This window comes from Anomaloglossus baeobatrachus, chromosome 4, assembly GCF_048569485.1.
Source record: "Anomaloglossus baeobatrachus isolate aAnoBae1 chromosome 4, aAnoBae1.hap1, whole genome shotgun sequence".
Taxonomy (NCBI): domain Eukaryota; kingdom Metazoa; phylum Chordata; class Amphibia; order Anura; family Aromobatidae; genus Anomaloglossus; species Anomaloglossus baeobatrachus.
Genome location: NC_134356.1, coordinates 704,603,504 through 704,625,899, shown reverse-complemented (window position 1 = coordinate 704,625,899; position 22,396 = coordinate 704,603,504). Strand labels below are relative to the sequence as shown.

General features: G+C 47.0%; 1 protein-coding gene across 3 annotated transcripts in view; it reads left to right on the top strand.

Moving 5' to 3' along the window:
- Positions 1-22,396, top strand: part of DLG4 (discs large MAGUK scaffold protein 4) — a 178,137-nt gene that overhangs the window by 110,120 nt on the left and 45,621 nt on the right. For all 3 annotated transcript variants that reach the window (XM_075346764.1, XM_075346765.1, XM_075346766.1), the window contains 6 exons: positions 9,303-9,427; positions 9,916-10,085; positions 14,549-14,685; positions 15,136-15,280; positions 15,370-15,508; positions 18,814-18,970. In XM_075346764.1, coding sequence (XP_075202879.1) covers positions 9,303-9,427; positions 9,916-10,085; positions 14,549-14,685; positions 15,136-15,280; positions 15,370-15,508; positions 18,814-18,970 — 873 coding nt within the window. The remainder of the gene's footprint in view (positions 1-9,302; positions 9,428-9,915; positions 10,086-14,548; positions 14,686-15,135; positions 15,281-15,369; positions 15,509-18,813; positions 18,971-22,396) is intronic.

Here is a 22,396-nt window from a genome sequence, read left to right as displayed (position 1 = left end):
CTTCCTCACTGTTCAGGTTTCTGTCCTCATTGTCCATATTTCCTTCCTCACTGTTGATGATTCTGTCCTCATTGTCCATATTTTAGCCCTCACTGTTGAGGATTCTGTCCTCATTGTCCATATTTCCTTCCTCACTGTTCAGGATTCTGTCCTCATTGTCCATATTTTAGCCCTCACTGTTGGGGTTTCTGTCCTCATTGTCCATATTTCCTTCCTCACTGTTCGGGTTTCTGTCCTCATTGTCCATATTTCCTTCCTCACTGTTCGGGTTTCTGTCCTCATTGTCCATATTTCCTTCCTCACTGTTCAGGATTCTGTCCTCATTGTCCATATTTCCTTCCTCACTGTTCAGGTTTCTGTCCTCATTGTCCATATTTCCTTCCTCACTGTTGAGGATTCTGTCCTCATTGTCCATATTTTAGCCCTCACTGTTGAGGATTCTGTCCTCATTGTCCATATTTCCTTCCTCACTGTTCAGGATTCTGTCCTCATTGTCCATATTTTAGCCCTCACTGTTGGGGTTTCTGTCCTCATTGTCCATATTTCCTTCCTCACTGTTCAGGTTTCTGTCCTCATTGTCCATATTTCCTTCCTCACTGTTCAGGATTCTGTCCTCATTCTCCATATTTCCTTCCTCACTCTTGGGGTTTCTGTCCTCATTGTCCATATTTCCTTCCTCACTGTTCGGATTTCTGTCCTCATTGTCCATATTTCCTTCCTCACTGTTCGGGTTTCTGTCCTCATTGTCAATATTTCCTTCCTCACTGTTCGGGTTTCTGTCCTCATTCTCCATATTTCCTTCCTCACTGTTCGGGTTTCTGTCCTCATTGTCCATATTTCCTTCCTCACTGTTCAGGATTCTGTCCTCATTGTCCATATTTCCTTCCTCACTGTTCAGGATTCTGTCCTCATTGTCCATATTTCCTTCCTCACTGTTGGGGTTTCTGTCCTCATTGTCCATATTTCCTTCCTCACTGTTCGGGTTTCTGTCCTCACCATATTTCCTTCCTCACTGTTCGGGTTTCTGTCCTCACCATATTTCCTCCCTCACTCTTGGGGTTTCTGTCCTCATTGTCCATATTTCCTTCCTCACTGTTCAGGATTCTGTCCTCATTGTCCATATTTTAGCCCTCACTGTTGGGGTTTCTGTCCTCATTGTCCATATTTCCTTCCTCACTGTTCGGGTTTCTGTCCTCATTGTCCATATTTCCTTCCTCACTGTTCGGGTTTCTGTCCTCATTGTCCATATTTCCTTCCTCACTGTTCAGGATTCTGTCCTCATTGTCCATATTTCCTTCCTCACTGTTCGGGTTTCTGTCCTCATTGTCTATATTTTAGCCCTCACTGTTCAGGTTTCTGTCCTCATTGTCCATATTTCCTTCCTCACTGTTCGGGTTTCTGTCCTCATTGTCCATATTTCCTTCCTCACTGTTCGGGTTTCTGTCCTCATTGTCCATATTTCCTTCCTCACTGTTCAGGATTCTGTCCTCATTGTCCATATTTCCTTCCTCACTGTTCAGGATTCTGTCCTCATTGTCCATATTTCCTTCCTCACTGTTGGGGTTTCTGTCCTCATTGTCCATATTTCCTTCCTCACTGTTCGGGTTTCTGTCCTCACCATATTTCCTTCCTCACTGTTCGGGTTTCTGTCCTCACCATATTTCCTTCCTCACTCTTGGGGTTTCTGTCCTCATTGTCCATATTTCCTTCCTCACTGTTCAGGATTCTGTCCTCATTGTCCATATTTCCTTCCTCACTGTTCGGGTTTCTGTCCTCATTGTCTATATTTTAGCCCTCACTGTTCAGGTTTCTGTCCTCATTGTCCATATTTCCTTCCTCACTGTTCGGGTTTCTGTCCTCATTGTCCATATTTCCTTCCTCACTGTTCGGGTTTCTGTCCTCATTGTCCATATTTCCTTCCTCACTGTTCGGGTTTCTGTCCTCATTGTCCATATTTCCTTCCTCACTGTTCGGGTTTCTGTCCTCATTGTCCATATTTCCTTCCTCACTGTTCGGGTTTCTGTCCTCATTGTCCATATTTCCTTCCTCACTGTTCGGGTTTCTGTCCTCATTGTCCATATTTCCTTCCTCACTGTTCGGGTTTCTGTCCTCATTGTCCATATTTCCTTCCTCACTGTTCGGGTTTCTGTCCTCATTGTCCATATTTCCTTCCTCACTGTTCAGGATTCTGTCCTCATTCTCCATTTCTTCGGCGCTCCATTGGGAGACCCAGACGATTGGGTGTATAGCTACTGCCTCCGGAGGCCACACAAAGCATTACACTAAAAAGTGTAAGGCCCCTCCCCTTCTGCATATACACCCCCCGTGGATCACGGGCTGCTTCAGTTTTATGCTTTGTGCGAAGGAGGTCAGACATCCACGCATAGCTCCACTGTTTTTAGTCAGCAGCAGCTGCTGACTATGTCGGATGGAAGAAAAGAGGGCCCATACTAGGGCCCCCAGCATGCTCCCTTCTCACCCCACTTTTGTCGGGTGTTTGTTAAGGTTGAGGTACCCATTGCGGGTACGGAGGCTGGAGCCCACATGCTGTTTTCCTTCCCCATCCCCCCTCGGGGCTCTGGGTGAAGTGGGATGTTACCGGTCTCCAGGCACTGAGACCGGGCTCCATCCACAGACCCGGAGATCCTGCTGGATATGGAGCTGGGTATCGTCAGGGACAGGCCCTGCTACATTAAGGTACTCTGTGTCCCCGTACACATGGCGCACACACACACCAGCATTGCTGGGAGTGCTAGTGCGCCGGGGACAACAGCGCGGAGCGCTTGTGCTATTATTCACTGCAGCTTAGCTGAGTGAATTTATGTGTTAGAAACTGCCGCGCCGGCCGTTGCGGGGTGTTTTACACTGTGGCGCGGCTGGGACTTGTGGTGCGCCGGGGACTTCCGCGCTGGCCGTGCACAAGGACGGCCGCGCTTATTACTCGAGTCCCCGGCTTTGCGGCCTAGTTTTCGCTTCGTTCCCGCCCCCAGCCCTGCCAGTCAGGGGAGGGGCGGGACGCTGTACAGACAGTCAGCGCCGAGAGCTGGAGTCTGCTTTGCATTCTCCAGCCCCCTTCACTGGACTCAGTGGGACGCCAGTTTCCCGCTCTTGTCTGGGGCACGCCCACGGCCCGCCCCTCTTCACAAGACGCCGGCAGCCATTCCTGCACGCAGTCTGGGCTGGAGAAGGGAGACAAGCTCTGGGCAACCAGTCACAGGATTCGGGCGACCACACACCCGCCTTTGGGCGGGCGGTAAGCAGCACCTGAAGTGCTGACCCCACTAATGCCATTTGTACTTTATGCCTAGATGGCTAGACTACAGCAGCAAAAAGCAAGGGTGCTAGGGCACAGGCTTTCTAGGCTGCTTGTATTGCATGTGCTGAAGTGTTCATTTGTACTTCATGCTGGTATGCTATACACTGCACTGTACGGTCGCTATTCTTGGCTATATACTCCTAGATGGCTAGACAACAGCAGCAAAAAAGCAAGGGTCCTGAGGCACAGGCTTTCTATGCTGCTTGTACTGCATGTGCTGAAGTGTTCATTTGTACTTTCTGCTTGTATGCTATACATTGCACTGTACGGTCGCTATTCCTGGCTATATACTCCTAGATGGCTGGACAACAGCAGCAAAAAAGCAAGGGTGCTGAGGCACAGGCTTTCTATGCTGCTTGTACTGCATGTGCTGAAGTGTTCATTTGTACTTTCTGCTGGTATGCTATACATTGCACTGTACGGTCGCTATTCCTGGCTATATACTCCTAGATGGCTGGACAACAGCAGCAAAAAAGCAAGGGTGCTAAGGCACAGGCTTTCTATGCTGCTTGTACTGCATGTGCTGAAGTGTTCATTTGTACTTTCTGCTTGTATGCTATACACTGCACTGTACGGTCGCTATTCTTGGCTATATACTCCTAGATGGCTAGACAACAGCAGCAAAAAGCAAGGGTGCTAAGGCACAGGCTTTCTATGCTGCTTGTACTGCATGTGCTGAAGTGTTCATTTGTACTTTATGCTGGTATGCTATACATTGCACTGTACGGTCGCTATTCCTGGCTATATACTCCTAGATGGCTGGACAACAGCAGCAAAAAAGCAAGGGTGCTAAGGCACAGGCTTTCTATGCTGCTTGTACTGCATGTGCTGAAGTGTTCATTTGTACTTTCTGCTTGTATGCTATACACTGCACTGTACGGTCGCTATTCTTGGCTATATACTCCTAGATGGCTAGACAACAGCAGCAAAAAGCAAGGGTGCTAAGGCACAGGCTTTCTATGCTGCTTGTACTGCATGTGCTGAAGTGTTCATTTGTACTTTATGCTGGTATGCTATACATTGCACTGTACGGTCGCTATTCTTGGCTATATACTATCCTAGATGGCTAGACAACAGCAGCAAAAAAGCAAGGGTGCCAAGGCACAGGCTTTCTATGCTGCTTGTACTGCACGTGATACTGTTCCACACGGCAGGCTCCACTGTCCCCATTGTGTGCAATGCTCCCCTGTAGCACTTGGTCAGCCGGGGTCTCTGCTAGAGGTGGCTAAAGGAACCACCTGTGAACCCTGTCCAGGGACAGGGACGGAGTTGCAGTTTCGGCTGATAGGTCTGTGACTGTGACTAACATCTTAGAGACTATGCAGTCCAGACGGACCATGGGCAATGTTGATACGCCCTCATTTGGAACAAATCAGTGCTCCGGGGGGTCCCATGCATCCCAGGGCGCAGACTCTGACACGGACGACAGTCCCAGACAGCCTAAGCGAGCTCGCTGGGAGCGGCACTCTGCTTCATCACTGGTTAGGGTCCCAGCAGGACTCTCTGTATGATGAGGCAGACGTAGCTGATCAGGACTCTGATCCTGACACCGCTCTCAATCCGGATACTCCGGATGGTGACGCCATAGTGAATGATCTTCTAGCGTCCATCAAGGGAATGTTGGATATTTCTCCCTCAGCTCCTCCGGTGGAGGAGTCAGCTTCACAGCAGGAGAAATCCCTTTTCAGTATCTCAAGCGTATATTGAGTACTTTTCTGGCCACTCTGACTTCAGAGAAGCAATCCGGAAACACCACACTTATCCAGATAAGCGTTCTCCAATCGTATTAAGGATACACGTTATCCCTTTCCCCCTGACGTGGTCAAGCGCTGGACCCAGTGTCCAAAGGTGGATTCCCCAATCTCCAGGCTTGCGGCTAGATCCATAGTTGCAGTGGAAGATGGGACTTCACTTAAAGATGCCATTGACAGACAGATGGTCCTCTGGTTGAATTCTGTCTATGAAGCTATCGGCGTGTCGGTTGCTCCGGCATTCGCAGCCGTATGGGCATTCCAAGCTATTTCAGCTGGTCTTGCGCACGTGGACACTGTCACATGTACATCTGTACCGCAGATGGCGTCCTTAACCTCGCAATGTCTGCATTGCGACTTACGCTATTAATGCTGTCCTGCACTCTACGAGCCGTACGTCAGTGGCGTCCGCCAACTCCGTGGTTTTACGCAGAGCCTTGTGGTTGAAGGAATGGAAAGCAGATTCTGCTTCCAAAAAAGTGCTTAACCAGTTTGCCGTTATCTGGTGACAGACTGTTTGGTGAGCGATTGGCGACAGCCCCACGGCTTTTCACAAGTTCATGGCAGCAGTGGGAGTAGTCCTGCACTCTCAGGGTCACTCTGTGATCCCTTACTTGGACGATCTACTTGTCAAGGCACCCTCTCAAGAGGCATGCCAACACAGCCTGAACGGGGCGCTGGAGACTCTCCAGAGTTTCGGGTGGATCATAAACTTTTCAAAGTTAAATCTGACACCGACCCAATCGCTGACATATCTTGGCATGGAGCTTCACACTCTCTCAGCGATAGTGCAGCTCCCGCTGGACATACAGCGTTCACTACAGACGGGGGTGCAGTCTCTCCTTCAAGGCCAGTCACACCCCTTAAGACGCCTCATGCAGAGGCAGTCCTTTTCGCGCAGTTTCATCTGCGTCCACTTCTATAGGACATTCTTCGCCAATGGGATGGGAAGTCAACGTCCCTAGACAGGAACGTACCCCTTTCTCAGACGGGCAAGGACTCTCTTCAGAGGAGTCCACCCTTCAGATCAATGTTCTGGAAATCTGGGCAGGGTATCTTGCCCTGCAAGCCTTCCAGCAGAGGCTGGAAGGCAAACAGATCCGAATTCAGTCGGACAACTTCGCAGCGGTGGCATACATCAACCACCAAGGCGGAACATGCAGTCGGCAAGCCTCCCAGGAAGTCCGGCGGATTCTGATGTGGGTGGAAGACAGAGCATACACCATATCCGCAGTTCACATCCCGGGCGTAGAAAACTGGGAAGCAGACTTCCTCAGTCGCCAGGGCATGGACGCAGGGGAATGGTCTCTGCACCCGGACGGGTCTCAAGAAATCTGTAGCCGCTGGGGGAGGCCGGACGTCGACCTAATGGTGTCTCGGCACAACAACAAGGGCCCGATTTTCATGGCGCAGTCTCACGATCAAAGAGCTCTGGCGGCAGGCGCCTTAGTTCAGGATTGGTCGCAGTTCCAGCTACCCTATGTGTTTCCCCCTCTGACTCTGTTGCCCAGAGGGCTACGCAAGATCAGCTCCGATTGCCGCCGCGCCATCCTCGTCGCCCCAGACTGGCCGAGGAGGTCGTGGTACCTGCATCTGTGGCATCTCACGGTCGGCCAACCGTGGGCACTACCAGACCGGCCAGACTTACTGTCCCAAGGGCCGTTTTTTCCATCTGAATTCTACAGCCCTGAACCTGACTGGTGGCCATTGAGTCCTGGATCCTGGCGTCTTCAGGATTATCTCAAGACGTCATTGTCACCATGAGACGGGCTAGGAAGCCGACGTCTGCCGAGATCCACCACAAGACGTGGAAGATATTCTTATCTTAGTGCTCTGCTCAGGGAGTGTCTCCCTGGACATTTGCATTGCCTACTTTTCCTTCCTTCCTGCAATCTGGTTTGGGAAAAGGTTTGTCGCTCGGCTCCCTTAACGGACGAGTCCCAGCGCTGTCTGTATTCTTTCAGAAGCGCATAGGGCGACTTCCTCAGGTACGCACGTTCCTGCAGGGGGTTTGTCACATTGTCCCTCCGTACAAGAGGCCGTTAGACCCATGGGATCTGAACAGGGTACTAATTGCTCTCCAGGAGCCGCCCTTTGAGCCTCTGAGGGATGTTTCACTTTCTCGACTTTCACAGAAAGTGGCCTTTTTTGGTAGCGGTCACGTCTCTTCAGAGAGTGTCCGAGCTCGCAGCGCGGTCATCCAAAGCTCCCTTCTTGGTGTTTCACCAAGACAAGGTAGTGCTGCGCCTGATTCCGGGGTTTCTCCCTAAGGTGGTATCCCCCTTTTCATCTCAGTCAGGATATTTCCTTTTGTCCTCATCCAGTTCATCGATATGAATTGGATTTGTATTTGTTGGATCTGATGAGAGCGCTCAGAATCTACATTTCCCGCACGGCGCCCCTGCGCCGCTCGGATGCACCCTTTGTACTTGTCGCTGGTCAGCGCAAAGGGTCGCAGGCTTCCAAATCCACCCTGGCTCGATGGATCAAGGAACCAATTCTTGAAGCCTACCGTTCTGCTGGGCTTCCGGTTCCATCAGGGCTGAAGGCCCATTCTACCAGAGCCGTGGGTGCGTCCTGGACATTACGGCACCAGGCTACGGCTGAGCAGGTGTGCCAGGCGGCTACCTGGGCGAGTCTGCACACCTTCACCAAGCGTTATCAGGTGCATGCCTATGCTTAGGCGGATGCCAGCCTAAGTAGAAGAGTCCTGCAGGCGGCGGTTGCCTCCATGTAGGGAAGGGCTGTTTTTACAGTCCAAACTTGAGGTATTAATTTACCCACCCAGGGACTGCTTTTGGACGTCCCAATCGTCTGGGTCTCCCAATGGAGCGCCGAAGAAGAAGGGAATTTTGTTACTTACCGTAAATTCCTTTTCTTCTAGCTCCAATTGGGAGACCCAGCACCCGCCCCTGTTCCTTCGGGATTTTTTGGTTGTTCGGGTACACATGTTGTTCATGTTGAATGGTTTCAGTTCTCCGATGTTCCTTCGGATTGAATTGTTTAACCAGTTATTGGCTTTCCTCCTTCTTGCTTTTGCACTAAAACTGAAGCAGCCCGTGATCCACGGGGGGTGTATATGCAGAAGGGGAGGGGCCTTACACTTTTTAGTGTAATACTTTGTGTGGCCTCCGGAGGCAGTAGCTATACACCCAATCGTCTGGGTCTCCCAATTGGAGCTAGAAGAAAAGGAATTTACGGTAAGTAACAAAATTCCCTTCATTTCCTTCCTCACTCTTGGGGTTTCTGTCCTCATTGTCCATATTTCCTTCCTCACTGTTCGGATTTCTGTCCTCATTGTCCATATTTCCTTCCTCACTGTTCGGGTTTCTGTCCTCATTGTCAATATTTCCTTCCTCACTGTTCGGGTTTCTGTCCTCATTCTCCATATTTCCTTCCTCACTGTTCGGGTTTCTGTCCTCATTGTCCATATTTCCTTCCTCACTGTTCGGGTTTCTGTCCTCATTGTCCATATTTCCTTCCTCACTGTTCAGGATTCTGTCCTCATTGTCCATATTTCCTTCCTCACTGTTCAGGATTCTGTCCTCATTGTCCATATTTCCTTCCTCACTGTTCAGGATTCTGTCCTCATTGTCCATATTTCCTTCCTCACTGTTCGGGTTTCTGTCCTCACCATATTTCCTTCCTCACTGTTCGGGTTTCTGTCCTCACCATATTTCCTTCCTCACTCTTGGGGTTTCTGTCCTCATTGTCCATATTTCCTTCCTCACTGTTGGGGTTTCTGTCCTCATTGTCCATATTTCCTTCCTCACTGTTCAGGATTCTGTCCTCATTGTCCATATTTCCTTCCTCACTGTTGGGGTTTCTGTCCTCATTGTCCATATTTCCTTCCTCACTGTTCAGGATTCTGTCCTCATTGTCCATATTTCCTTCCTCACTGTTCGGGTTTCTGTCCTCGTTCTCCATATTTCCTTCCTCACTGTTCGGGTTTCTGTCCTCGTTCTCCATATTTCCTTCCTCACTGTTCGGGTTTCTGTCCTCATTGTCCATATTTCCTTCCTCACTGTTCAGGATTCTGTCCTCATTGTCCATATTTCCTTCCTCACTGTTCAGGATTCTGTCCTCATTGTCCATATTTCAGCCCTCACTGTTCAGGATTCTGTCCTCATTGTCCATATTTCCTTCCTCACTGTTCAGGTTTCTGTCCTTTGTCCAGTTGGTGTCCTGTCTTGGGTTTCCACCTTTGTCATCTAAAATACTTCTCTATTTTGCAGGGTAACTCAGGGTTGGGGTTCAGTATCGCAGGAGGAACTGATAACCCACATGTAGGAGACGACCCCAGCATTTTCATCACTAAGATCATTCCTGGTGGAGCAGCTGCTCAAGATGGACGGCTCAGGTAGGTGCTGTGCCATGGCCGCTGTGTGTCATTACTAGTATCGGGTGGGTTTCTCTGTAGTAAATGGAGGTTTTTATAGTTTCCTTGAGAGATCTGCGGCATGTGACCATAATCCACCAATGATGGTCATGGACATTTGCTGCCACATGCACCCGATGTATCAGTCATGAAGCTGGCAGCATTAGACGCGGTCGCTCCAATGGGGGGCACTTCTCCATCATTCATTGTGGTTGTATCACTCCACATGATCACAGCAGCTTGGCCACAGGAGCCATCATTTCCACAGGAAAGTCTTGGGGTAAAGACCCAAGGAGCATAGAATTGCAGCTATTCTTGGGGAAAGGAAAGGGTGAAGCACAAGATGAACCTGCTGCTGATTACCTCTCTCTTTTTGGCCTGTCTCCTCTTCATTTTCACTGCTTTCTCATTACCTTCTCTTTCCATCCATTGCTGCCTCCCACCAACCTCCGCCATTTCCCGACCTGCAGGGTGAATGATAGTATCCTATTTGTGAATGAGGTGGATGTGCGAGAGGTGACGCACAGCACTGCGGTGGAGGCTCTGAAGGATGCTGGCTCCATTGTCCGTCTCTACGTGATGCGCAGGAAGCCGGCGTCTGAGAAAATCATCGAGATCAAACTGATTAAAGGTCCAAAAGGTAAAGTAAGAAAAGGGTCAGAGGATGTGACCTTTATTACTGTTCATCCATACCCTGTCCAGTGACTCGTGGTCTCTCCGGTCCCCTCTGTCCACACACCTGTGTCCTCCTCACAGGAACCTTCCATCTCCTCTACTCTTATTCTGCATTTGTCTGCAAAAATCCATTTTCTATAAAAGTTTATTTGGTGCTTTAATTATTTGGTGATCTAGAAAATGGCTAAAAGGTGATGAAAAAGGTGAAATGCTTTGTGTGTCAACTTCTGTCTTGTCCTCACACCCTAGTTCATCCTCATTCTTCTCTCTCTGCTCCTCCGCCTTCTCTTTCTCCTGTCGTCCTCCCTCTTCTCTCTCCTGTCCCTTTTCTCCTTTTCTCTCTTTCTGGGCCTGCTCCTTGTTCTCTCTTCCCTCCTTTTACTTGTTCTCTCTCCGCTCCTTCTCCTTGTTCTCTTTCTGCTTCTCCTTCTTGTTCTCTCTCTGCTCTACCTTCTTGTTCTTTCTCTGCTGCTCCTCCTTCTTGTTCTCTCTCTGCTCCTCCTTCTTGTTCTCTCTCTGCTCCTCCTTCTTATTCTCTCTCTGCTGCTCCTCCTTCTTGTTCTCTCTCTGCTTCTCCTTCTTCTTGTTCTCTCTCTGCTCCTTCTCCTTCTTGTTCTCTCTCTGCTCCTTCTTGTTCTCTCTCTGCTCTTCCTCCATCTTGTTCTCTCTCTCTGCTCCTCCTACTCCTTGTTCTCTCTCTCTGCTCCTCCTACTCCTTGTTCTCTCTCTGCTCTTCCTCCATCTTGTTCTCTCTCTCTGCTCCTCCTACTCCTTGTTCTCTCTCTGCTCTTCCTCCATCTTGTTCTCTCTCTCTGCTCCTCCTCCTTCTTGTTCTCTCTCTGCTCCTCCTACTCCTTGTTCTCTCTCTGTGCTCCTCCTACTCCTTGTTCTCTCTCTGCTCTTCCTCCATCTTGTTCTCTCTCTCTGCTCCTCCTACTCCTTGTTCTCTCTCTGCTCTTCCTCCATCTTGTTCTCTCTCTGCTCCTCCTACTCCTTGTTCTCTCTCTCTGCTCCTCCTACTCCTTGTTCTCTCTCTGTGCTCCTCCTACTCCTTGTTCTCTCTCTGTGCTCCTCCTACTCCTTGTTCTCTCTCTCTGCTCCTCCTACTCCTTGTTCTCTCTCTCTGCTGCTCCTCCTTCTTGTTCTCTCCCTGCTGCTCCTCCTTCTTGTTCTCTCTGTTCCTCCTTCTTGTTCTCTCTCTGCTCCTCCTCCTTCTTGTTCTCTCTCTGCTGCTCCTCCTTCTTATTCTCTCTGCTGCTCCTCCTTCTTGTTCTCTCTCTGCTGCTCCTCCTTCTTGTTCGCTCTCTGCTCCTCCTCCTTCTTGTTCGCTCTCTGCTCCTCCTCCTTCTTGTTCTCTCTCTGCTCCTTCTCCTTATTGTTCTCTCTCTGCTCCTCCTCCTTCTTGTTCTCTCTCTGCTGCTCCTTCTTGTTGTCTCCCTGCTGCTCCTCCTTCTTGTTCTCTCTCTGCTGCTCCTCCTTCTTGTTGTCTCCCTGCTGCTCCTCCTTCTTGTTCTCTCTGCTGTACCTCCTTCTTATTCTCTCTCTGCTGCTCCTCCTTCTTGTTCTCTCTCTGCTGCTCCTCCTTGTTCGCTCTCTGCTCCTCCTCCTTCTTGTTCGTTCTCTGCTCCTCCTCCTTCTTGTTCGTTCTCTGCTCCTCCTCCTTCTTGTTCGCTCTCTGCTCCTCCTCCTTCTTGTTCTCTCTCTGCTGCTCCTCCTTCTTGTTCTCTCCCTGCTGCTCCTCCTTCTTGTTCTCTCCCTGCTGCTCCTCCTTCTTGTTCTCTCCCTGCTGCTCCTCCTTCTTGTTCTCTCTCTGCTGCACCTCCTTCTTATTCTCTCTCTGCTGCTCCTCCTTCTTGTTCGCTCTCTGCTCCTCCTTCTTGTTCGCTCTCTGCTCCTCCTCCTTCTTGTTCTCTCTCTGCTTCTTCTCCTTCTTGTTCTCTCTCTGCTCCTTCTCCTTCTTGTTCTCTCTCTGCTCCTCCTCCTTCTTGTTCTCTCTCTGCTCCTTCTCCTTCTTGTTCTCTCTCTGCTCCTCCTCCTTCTTGTTCTCTCTCTGCTCCTCCTCCTTCTTGTTCTCTCTCTGCTGCTCCTCCTTCTTATTCTCTCCGCTGCTCCTCCTTCTTGTTCTCTCTCTGCTGCTCCTCCTTCTTGTTCGCTCTCTGCTCCTCCTCCTTCTTGTTCGCTCTCTGCTCCTCCTCCTTCTTGTTCTCTCTCTGCTCCTTCTCCTTATTGTTCTCTCTCTGCTCCTCCTCCTTCTTGTTCTCTCTCTGCTGCTCCTCCTTCTTGTTGTCTCCCTGCTGCTCCTCCTTCTTGTTCTCTCTCTGCTGCTCCTCCTTCTTGTTGTCTCCCTGCTGCTCCTCCTTCTTGTTCTCTCTGCTGCACCTCCTTCTTATTCTCTCTGCTGCTCCTCCTTCTTGTTCTCTCTCTGCTGCTCCTCCTTGTTCGCTCTCTGCTCCTCCTCCTTCTTGTTCGTTCTCTGCTCCTCCTCCTTCTTGTTCGTTCTCTGCTCCTCCTCCTTCTTGTTCGCTCTCTGCTCCTCCTCCTTCTTGTTCTCTCTCTGCTGCTCCTCCTTCTTGTTCTCTCCCTGCTGCTCCTCCTTCTTGTTCTGTCCCTGCTGCTCCTCCTTCTTGTTCTCTCCCTGCTGCTCTTCCTTCTTGTTCTCTCTCTGCTGCACCTCCTTCTTATTCTCTCTCTGCTGCTCCTCCTTCTTGTTCGCTCTCTGCTCCTCCTTCTTGTTCGCTCTCTGCTCCTCCTCCTTCTTGTTCTCTCTCTGCTTCTTCTCCTTCTTGTTCTCTCTCTGCTCCTTCTCCTTCTTGTTCTCTCTCTGCTCCTCCTCCTTCTTGTTCTCTCTCTGCTCCTTCTCCTTCTTGTTCTCTCTCTGCTCCTCCTCCTTCTTGTTCTCTCTCTGCTTCTCCTTCTTGTTCTCTCTCTGCTGCTCCTCCTCCTTCTTGTTCTCTCTCTGCTCCTCCTACTCCTTGTTCTCTCTCTGCTCTTCCTCCATCTTGTTCTCTCTCTCTGCTCCTCCTACTCCTTGTTCTCTCTCTCTGCTCCTCCTACTCCTTGTTCTCTCTCTGTGCTCCTCCTACTCCTCGTCTTTCTCTGTGCTCCTCCTACTCCTTGTTCTCTCTCTCTGCTCCTCCTCCTTCTTGTTCTCTCTCTCTGCTTCTCATCCTTCTTGTTCTCTCTCTGCTCCTTCTTGTTCTCTCTCTCTGCTCCTCCTCCTTCTTGTTCTCTCTCTCTGCTCCTCCTACTCCTTGTTCTCTCTCTGTGCTCCTCCTACTTCTTGTTCTCTCTCTGCTCCTTCTCCTTCTTGTTCTCTCTCTGCTCCTTTTTGTTCTCTCTCTCTGCTCCTCCTCCTTCTTGTTCTCTCTCTCTGCTCCTTCTTGTTCTCTCTGTGCTCCTCCTACTCCTTGTTCTCTCTCCTTCTCCTTCTTCTTGTTCTCTCTCTGTTCCTCCCCCTCCTTGTTCTCTCTCTGCTCCTCCTACTCCTTGTTCTCTCTCTGTGCTCCTCCTACTTCTTGTTCTCTCTCTGCTCCTTCTCCTTGTTCTCTCTCTGCTCCTTTTTGTTCTCTCTCTGCTCCTCCTCCTTCTTGTTCTCTCTCTGTGCTCCTCCTACTCCTTGTTCTCTCTCTGCTCCTCCTCCTTCTTGTTCTCTCTCTGCTCCTCCTCCTTCTTGTTCTCTCTCTCTCCTTCTCCTTCTTCTTGTTCTCTCTCTCTCCTTCTCCTTCTTCTTGTTCTCTCTCTGTTCCTCCTCCTTCTTGTTCTCTCTCTGCTCCTTCTCCTTGTTCTCTCTCTGCTCCTTTTTGTTCTCTCTCTCTGCTCCTCCTCCTTCTTGTTCTCTCTCTCTGCTCCTTCTTGTTCTCTCTCTCTGCTCCTTCTTGTTCTCTCTCTGTGCTCCTCCTACTCCTTGTTCTCTCTCTGCTCCTCCTCCTTCTTGTTCTCTCTCTCTGCTTCTCCTTCTTCTTGTTCTCTCTCTGTTCCTTCTCCTTCTTCTTGTTCTCTCTCTGTTCCTCCTTCTTCTTGTTCTCTCTCTGCTCCTTCTTTCTTCTTCTTCTTTTCTCTCTCTCTCTCTCTCTCGTTGTCCTTTTCTTTCTCTCTCTGCTCCTCCTTTCTTTTTTGCTGTTTGGTCCTTTTTCTGAATCTCTATCTCTTGTCCTCCTCCCTCTCTCTCCAGTTCTCCTCCGTATTTTCACTCTGGTAATCCTAGATGGACCTAGGTCTTTTTTTTAAACCTATGTGACTATGTAAATCCTCGTTTTTCTTCTCTCCATGGTCCTGCTCTTTTTTTCTCTCTATGGTCCTTTTTCTCTCTCTGTTCCTCTATCTCTTTTTTGCTGTCTTGTCCTTTTTTCTTCCCTATCTTTGATCCTCCTCTTTCTTGTCCTTAACCCCTGAGCATCATGTCTTTTTGGTCTTCTTTCACTCCCGCAGGTCTTGGATTCAGCATTGCTGGTGGTGTTGGTAATCAGCATATTCCTGGTGATAATAGTATATATGTTACCAAGATCATTGAGGGTGGAGCGGCCCACAAGGACATGCGGTTGCAGATCGGTGATAAAATTCTTGCGGTGAGATCTCGTCATGTACGTCCGTTAAGCAATGTTGACAATTATGAGGAGACGCACGACCCCAGAAGGTTTGGATTAGTGGGATAATAGTTTAAGGCGCACGTAAATACCGGTACTTATATTGACACAGATACAGGGCACCTTACATTAAGCTACTGTCATCCCCATGGAAAAGGTGTAGGTTGCCATTAGTGGTCATCTTTGTAGGTTGCCATTAGTGGTCATCTTTGTAGGAGACCACAATGGAGACAAGCGGGGTCTCCCAAGGCTTCCACTACTGGTAGATGTGGTGTCAAGGAAGCTGAACATATACCTGGTTCTTCCTACTAAATCTCTGAGATCTTTAGAAGCAGCTTCTTATACATGTTATTTTTACCAGAAGGTAGGTCCATGTTGGGCGTGATCTGAGGGTGAGGGTTCCTGGTGCTCATGGCCTGTGCTGTTCTACAGGTGAACCACGTCAGTCTGGAGGATGTGATGCATGAAGATGCTGTTGCGGCTTTGAAGAACACATCAGACATAGTCTACCTGAAGGTGGCCAAACCGACCAACGTCTATCTGAACGACTCATATGCCCCTCCAGACATCACCACCTGTAAGCCCTTGATCTCCTCCCCAGACTCATTCATTCTGTGTGGTCACTATGCCCAATTCACAAGTCCTCTCCTCTCTTTATCTCTGCAGCCTACTCTCAGCAACTGGACAGTGACCTGTGCCACCCAAGTTACCTGGGTCCCGAGTACGCCCCAGTAATGACTCCGACATCACCCCGCAGATACTCGCCCATCCCCAAAGAACTCATGGGAGAAGAGGAAGTACCACGGTAAGACGGAGGAGCCAAAGGATAGGAAGGCCGGTCCAAAGGAGGGTCAGGCATACATCATACATTATAGGAGGAGGAGATACATGTGTGGTTAAATGTATGATGAGGACAAGATATGATGGAGCCAGTGATGGAGATCAGATGTATCCTACATTATAGGAGGAGCAGATACATGTGTGGTCAGATGTATGATGAAGACAGGAGATGATAGAGCACTACATGGAAATCAGATACACTATACAAGGAGGAGATATATTGTGTAGTCAGATGTATGATGAGGATAGGAGATGATGGAGCCCGTGATTGGAGATCAGATATGTCATACATTATAGGAGCAGATAATGTGTGATTTGATGTATGAGGACAGGAGATGATAGAGCACTACATGGAGATCAGATACATTATACAAGGAGGAGATATATTGTGTAGTCAGATGTATGATGAGGGTAGGAGATGATGGAGCCCGTGATTGGAGATCAGATGCATCCTACATTATAGGAGGAGGAATAAATGTGTGGTCGGATGTATGATGAGGACAGGAGATGAGAAAGTCGTAGATCGAGATCAGATGCATCATACATTATAGGAGGAGGAGATACATGTGTGGTCAGATGTATGATGAGGACAAGATATGATGGAGCCAGTGATGGAGATCAGATGCATCCTACATTATAGGAGGAGCAGATACATGTGTGGTCAGATATATGATGAGGACAAGATATGATGGAGCCAGTGATGGAGATCAGATGTATCCTACATTAGAGGAGCAGATACATGTGTGGTCGGATGTATGATGAGGACAAGATATGATGGAGCCAGTGATGGAGATCAGATGCATCATACATTATAGGAGGAGCAGATACATGTGTGGTCGGATGTATGATGAGGACAAGATATGATGGAGCCAGTGATGGAGATCAGATGTATCCTACATTATAGGAGGAGGAGATACATGTGTGGTCGGATGTATGATGAGGACAAGATATGATGGAGCCAGTGATGGAGATCAGATGCATCCTACATTATAGGAGGAGCAGATACATGTGTGGTCAGATATATGATGAAGACAAGATATGATGGAGCCAGTGATGGAGATCAGATGTATCCTACATTATAGGAGGAGGAGATACATGTGTGGTCGGATGTATGATGAGGACAAGATATGATGGAGCCAGTGATGGAGATCAGATGCATCCTACATTATAGGAGGAGCAGATACATGTGTGGTCAGATATATGATGAGGACAAGATATGATGGAGCCAGTGATGGAGATCAGATGTATCCTACATTATAGGAGGAGCAGATACATGTGTGGTCGGATGTATGATGAGGACAAGATATGATGGAGCCAGTGATGGAGATCAGATGCATCCTACATTATAGGAGGAGGAGATACATGTGTGGTCAGATATATGATGAGGACAAGATATGATGGAGCCAGTGATGGAGATCAGATGCATCCTACATTATAGGAGGAGCAGATACATGTGTGGTCAGATATATGATGAGGACAAGATATGATGGAGCCAGTGATGGAGATCAGATGCATCCTACATTATAGGAGGAGCAGATACATGTGTGATCTGATATATGATGAAGACAAGATATGATGGAGCCAGTGATGGAGATCAGATGCATCCTACATTATAGGAGGAGCAGATACATGTGTGGTCAGATATATGATGAGGACAAGATATGATGGAGCCAGTGATGGAGATCAGATGTATCCTACATTATAGGAGGAGCAGATACATGTGTGGTCAGATATATGATGAGGACAAGATATGATGGAGCCAGTGATGGAGATCAGATGCATCCTACATTATAGGAGGAGCAGATACATGTGTGGTCAGATATATGATGAGGACAAGATATGATGGAGCCAGTGATGGAGATCAGATGCATCCTACATTATAGGAGGAGCAGATACATGTGTGGTCAGATATATGATGAGGACAAGATATGATGGAGCCAGTGATGGAGATCAGATGCATCCTACATTATAGGAGGAGCAGATACATGTGTGGTCAGATATATGATGAGGACAAGATATGATGGAGCCAGTGATGGAGATCAGATGTATCCTACATTATAGGAGGAGCAGATACATGTGTGGTCAGATATATGATGAGGACAAGATATGATGGAGCCAGTGATGGAGATCAGATGTATCCTACATTATAGGAGGAGCAGATACATGTGTGGTCAGATATATGATGAGGACAAGATATGATGGAGCCAGTGATGGAGATCAGATGCATCCTACATTATAGGAGGAGCAGATACATGTGTGGTCAGATATATGATGAGGACAAGATATGATGGAGCCAGTGATGGAGATCAGATGCATCCTACATTATAGGAGGAGCAGATACATGTGTGGTCAGATGTATGATGAGGATAGGAGATGATGGAGCCAGAGATGGAGATCAGATATGTCATACATTATAGGAGCAGATACATGTGTGATCTGATGTATAGTGAGGACAGGAGATGATAGAGCACTACATGGAGATCAGATACATTATACAAGGAGGAGATATATTGTGTAGTCAGATGTATGATGAGGGTAGGAGATGATGGAGCCCGTGATTGGAGATCAGATGCATCCTACATTATAGGAGGAGCAGATACATGTGTGGTCAGATGTATGATGAGGGTAGGAGATGATGGAGCCCGTGATTGGAGATCAGATGCATCCTACATTATAGGAGGAGCAGATAAATGTGTGGTCAGATGTATGATGAGGACAAGATATGATGGAGCCAGTGATGGAGATCAGATGCATCCTACATTATAGTAGGAGGAGATACATGTGTGGTCAGATGTATGATGAGGAAAGGAGATGATGGAGCCAGTGATGATCAGATATGTCATACATTATAGGAGCAGATACATGTGTGATTTGATGTATGATGAGGACAGGAGATGATAGAGCACTACATGGAGATCAGATATGTCATACATTATAGGAGCAGATACATGTGTGGTCAGATGTATGATGAAGATAGGAGATGATGGAGCCAGTGATGATCAGATATGTCATACATTATAGGAGCAGATACATGTGTGATTTGATGTATGATGAGGACAGGAGATGATAGAGCACTACATGGAGATCAGATACATTATACAAGGAGGAGATATATTGTGTGGTCAGATGTATGATGAGGGTAGGAGATGATGGAGCCAGTGATTGGAGATCAGATACATCATACATTATAGGAGGAGGAGATGCCCGGTTTGATGTATGATGGGAAGGAATAGATGGTGATTACATGGGTCTTCCATTGTTGTGCCACAGGGAACCCCGAAGGATTGTCATACATCGCGGCTCTACAGGGCTGGGATTTAATATTGTTGGAGGAGAAGATGGAGAAGGAATATTCATCTCATTCATCTTGGCGGGCGGTCCGGCCGACTTAAGTGGAGCTTTGCGTAAAGGGGATCAGATCTTGTCTGTGAGTACCACCACTTGAAGTCTTTACCACCGTCGTGTTTTTCTGTTATTCTACAAGAAGGTTTAGATGTTTCTTCTGTTGTCTCTGCATTGGTGGAAAACAGAAGCTACATTTTATGGTGTTACGTACCGGCCAGATCACAGCAGACTGAAGACTCCCTGCGGAGATCCAAGAGAAAAGAAATATCCAGCATCCAATCTCCTTACAAAATATCTTCCTCTTTATTGTAAAGATTAAAAAAATTCCATTTCCAGGGGTAAAAAACAATGCATTGTCAGCACAGGTGCGAGCACGCGTTTCAGAAGTTACACATCCTTAATCTGAAACGTACTGCACACGGCAGTCAATTAGTGGGTGGGGGGGATAACCAACAAATCCTTGTGTCAGTGCTACCCGAAAACATTCCACTTATTTCTGTATATCTTCAAACATTATATCCCCTTTAATATTTCTCATCAAAATTACATGTCACTTTATTCAATGAAGGAAAGGAGAAAAAAATATATTTTTTTGGAAAACCTTTCTAGTTAATCAGTTTGCAGTGTTTTTATTGTAAACTGATTAAAAAGCTTTTCCAAAAAATATATTTTTTTCCCCCTTTCCTTCATTGAATAAAGTGACATGTAATTTTGATGAGAGATATTAAAGGGGATATAATGTTTGAAGATATACAGAAATAAGTGGAATGTTTTCGGGTAGCACTGACACAAGGAATTTGTTGGTTTTCACCCCTACCCACTAATTGACTGCCGGTAGTAGGTGTCACGCCCCATTTCCGGATTGTGACTATCACACTCTGGTTGAACCTGTGCAGTACGTTTCAGATTAAGGATGTGTAACATCTGAAACGCGTGCTCGTACCTGTGCTGACAATGCATTGTTTTGTACCCTTGGAAATGGATTTTTTTTTAATCTTTACAATAAAGAAGAAGATATTTTTTAAGGAAATTGAATGCTGGATATTTCTTTTCTCTTGGATCTCTGCACACACAGTCTGGCTGAAGCTGTCCATGAATCCGTGCACCTTCCTGGAATAGATGGTGGTCTCCTCACTGGGTGAGATGGCTCAAATTTTTCCTTCCTTCTCACCGAAGACTCCCTGCATTGTGGGCAGGTGAATAAACCTAGTTATCAAGTACAATTGATAAATCCACAACTTTGTCTGATCATTCGTGGTCAACAGTGTAAAACTAACCCAAGTACAGCTCTCTACAGTCTACAGAGATCTGGGCGGCACGGTGGCTCAGTGGCTAGCACTGCAGTCTTGCAGCGCTGGGGTCCTCGGTTCAAATCCCACCAAGGACACTATCTGCAAGGAGTTTGTATGTTCTCCTCGTGTTTGCGTGGGTTTCCTCCGGGTACTCCGGTTTCCTCCCACAATTCAAAAATATACTGATGGGGACCTTAGATTGTGAGCCCCAGTGGGGACAGTATTGCTGATGTATGTAAAGCGCTGTGGAATTAATAGCGCTATATAAATGAATAAATTATTATTATTATTATTATCTGATCATTCATGGTCTACAACGTAAAACTAACCCAAGTACAGCTCACTACAGTCTACAGAGATCTGATCATTACTGGTCTACAACGTAAAACTATCCCAAGTACAGCTCACTACAGTCTACAGAGATCTGATCATTACTGGTCTATAACGTAAAACTAACCCAAATACAGCTCTCTACAGTCTACAGAGATCTGATCATTACTGGTCTACAACGTAAAACTAACCCAAATACAGCTCACTGCAGTCTACAGAGATCTGATCATTACTGGTCTACAACGTAAAACTAAACCAAGTACAGCTCACTACAGTCTGCAGAGATCTGATCAGACGTGGTCTACAGTGTAAAACTATCCCAAGTACAGCTCACTACAGTCTGCAGAGATCTGATCATTACTGGTCTACAACGTAAAACTAACCCAAATACAGCTCACTACAGTCTACAGAGATCTGATCATTCATGGTCTACAGTGTAAAACTAAACCAAGTACAGCTCACTACAGTCTACAGAGATCTGATCATTACTGGTCTACAACGTAAAACTAAACCAAATACAGCTCACTACAGTCTACAGAGATCTGATCATTCATGGTCTACAGTGTAAAACTAAACCAAGTACAGCTCACTACAGTCTACAGAGATCTGATCATTCATGGTCTACAATGTAAAACTCACCCAAGTACAGCTCTCTACAGTCTACAGAGATCTGATCATTCATGGTCTACAACGTAAAACTAAACCAAGTACAGCTCTCTACAGAGATCTGATCAGAGGTGGTCTACAACGTAAAACTAACCCAAGTACAGCTCACTACAGTCTACAGAGATCTGTTCAGACATGGTCTACAATGTAAAACTAACCCAAGTACAGGTCAATACATTCTACAGAGATCTGATCATTCCTGGTCTACAACGTAAAACTAACCCAAATACAGCTCACTACAGTCTACAGAGATCTGATCATTCATGGTCTACAACGTAAAACTAACCCAAATACAGCTCACTACAGTCTACAGAGATCTGATCATTACTGGTTTACAGTGTAAAACTAACCCAAATACAGCTCACTACAGTCTACAGAGATCTGATCATTACTGGTCTACAACGTAAAACTAACCCAAATACAGCTCACTACAGTCTACAGAGATCTGATCATTCATGGTCTACAACAAAAAACTAACCCAAATACAGCTCACTACAGTCTACAGAGATCTGATCATTACTGGTTTACAGTGTAAAACTAACCCAAATACAGCTCACTACAGTCTACAGAGATCTGATCATTACTGGTCTACAACGTAAAACTAACCCAAATACAGCTCACTACAGTCTACAGAGATCTGATCATTACTGGTCTACAACGTAAAACTAAACCAAGTACAGCTCTCTACAGTCTACAGAGATCTGATCATTACTGGTCTACAACGTAAAACTAACCCAAATACAGCTCACTACAGTCTACAGAGATCTGATCATTACTGGTCTACAACGTAAAACTAAACCAAGTACAGCTCTCTACAGTCTACAGAGATCTGATCATTACTGGTCTACAACGTAAAAGTAACCCAAATACAGCTCACTACAGTCTACAGAGATCTGATCATTCATGGTCTACAACGTAAAACTAACCCAAATACAGCTCACTACAGTCTACAGAGATCTGATCATTACTGGTTTACAGTGTAAAACTAACCCAAATACAGCTCACTACAGTCTACAGAGATCTGATCATTACTGGTCTACAACGTAAAACTAAACCAAGTACAGCTCTCTACAGTCTACAGAGATCTGATCATTACTGGTCTACAACGTAAAACTAACCCAAATACAGCTCACTACAGTCTACAGAGATCTGATCATTCATGGTCTACAACGTAAAACTAACCCAAATACAGCTCACTACAGTCTACAGAGATCTGATCA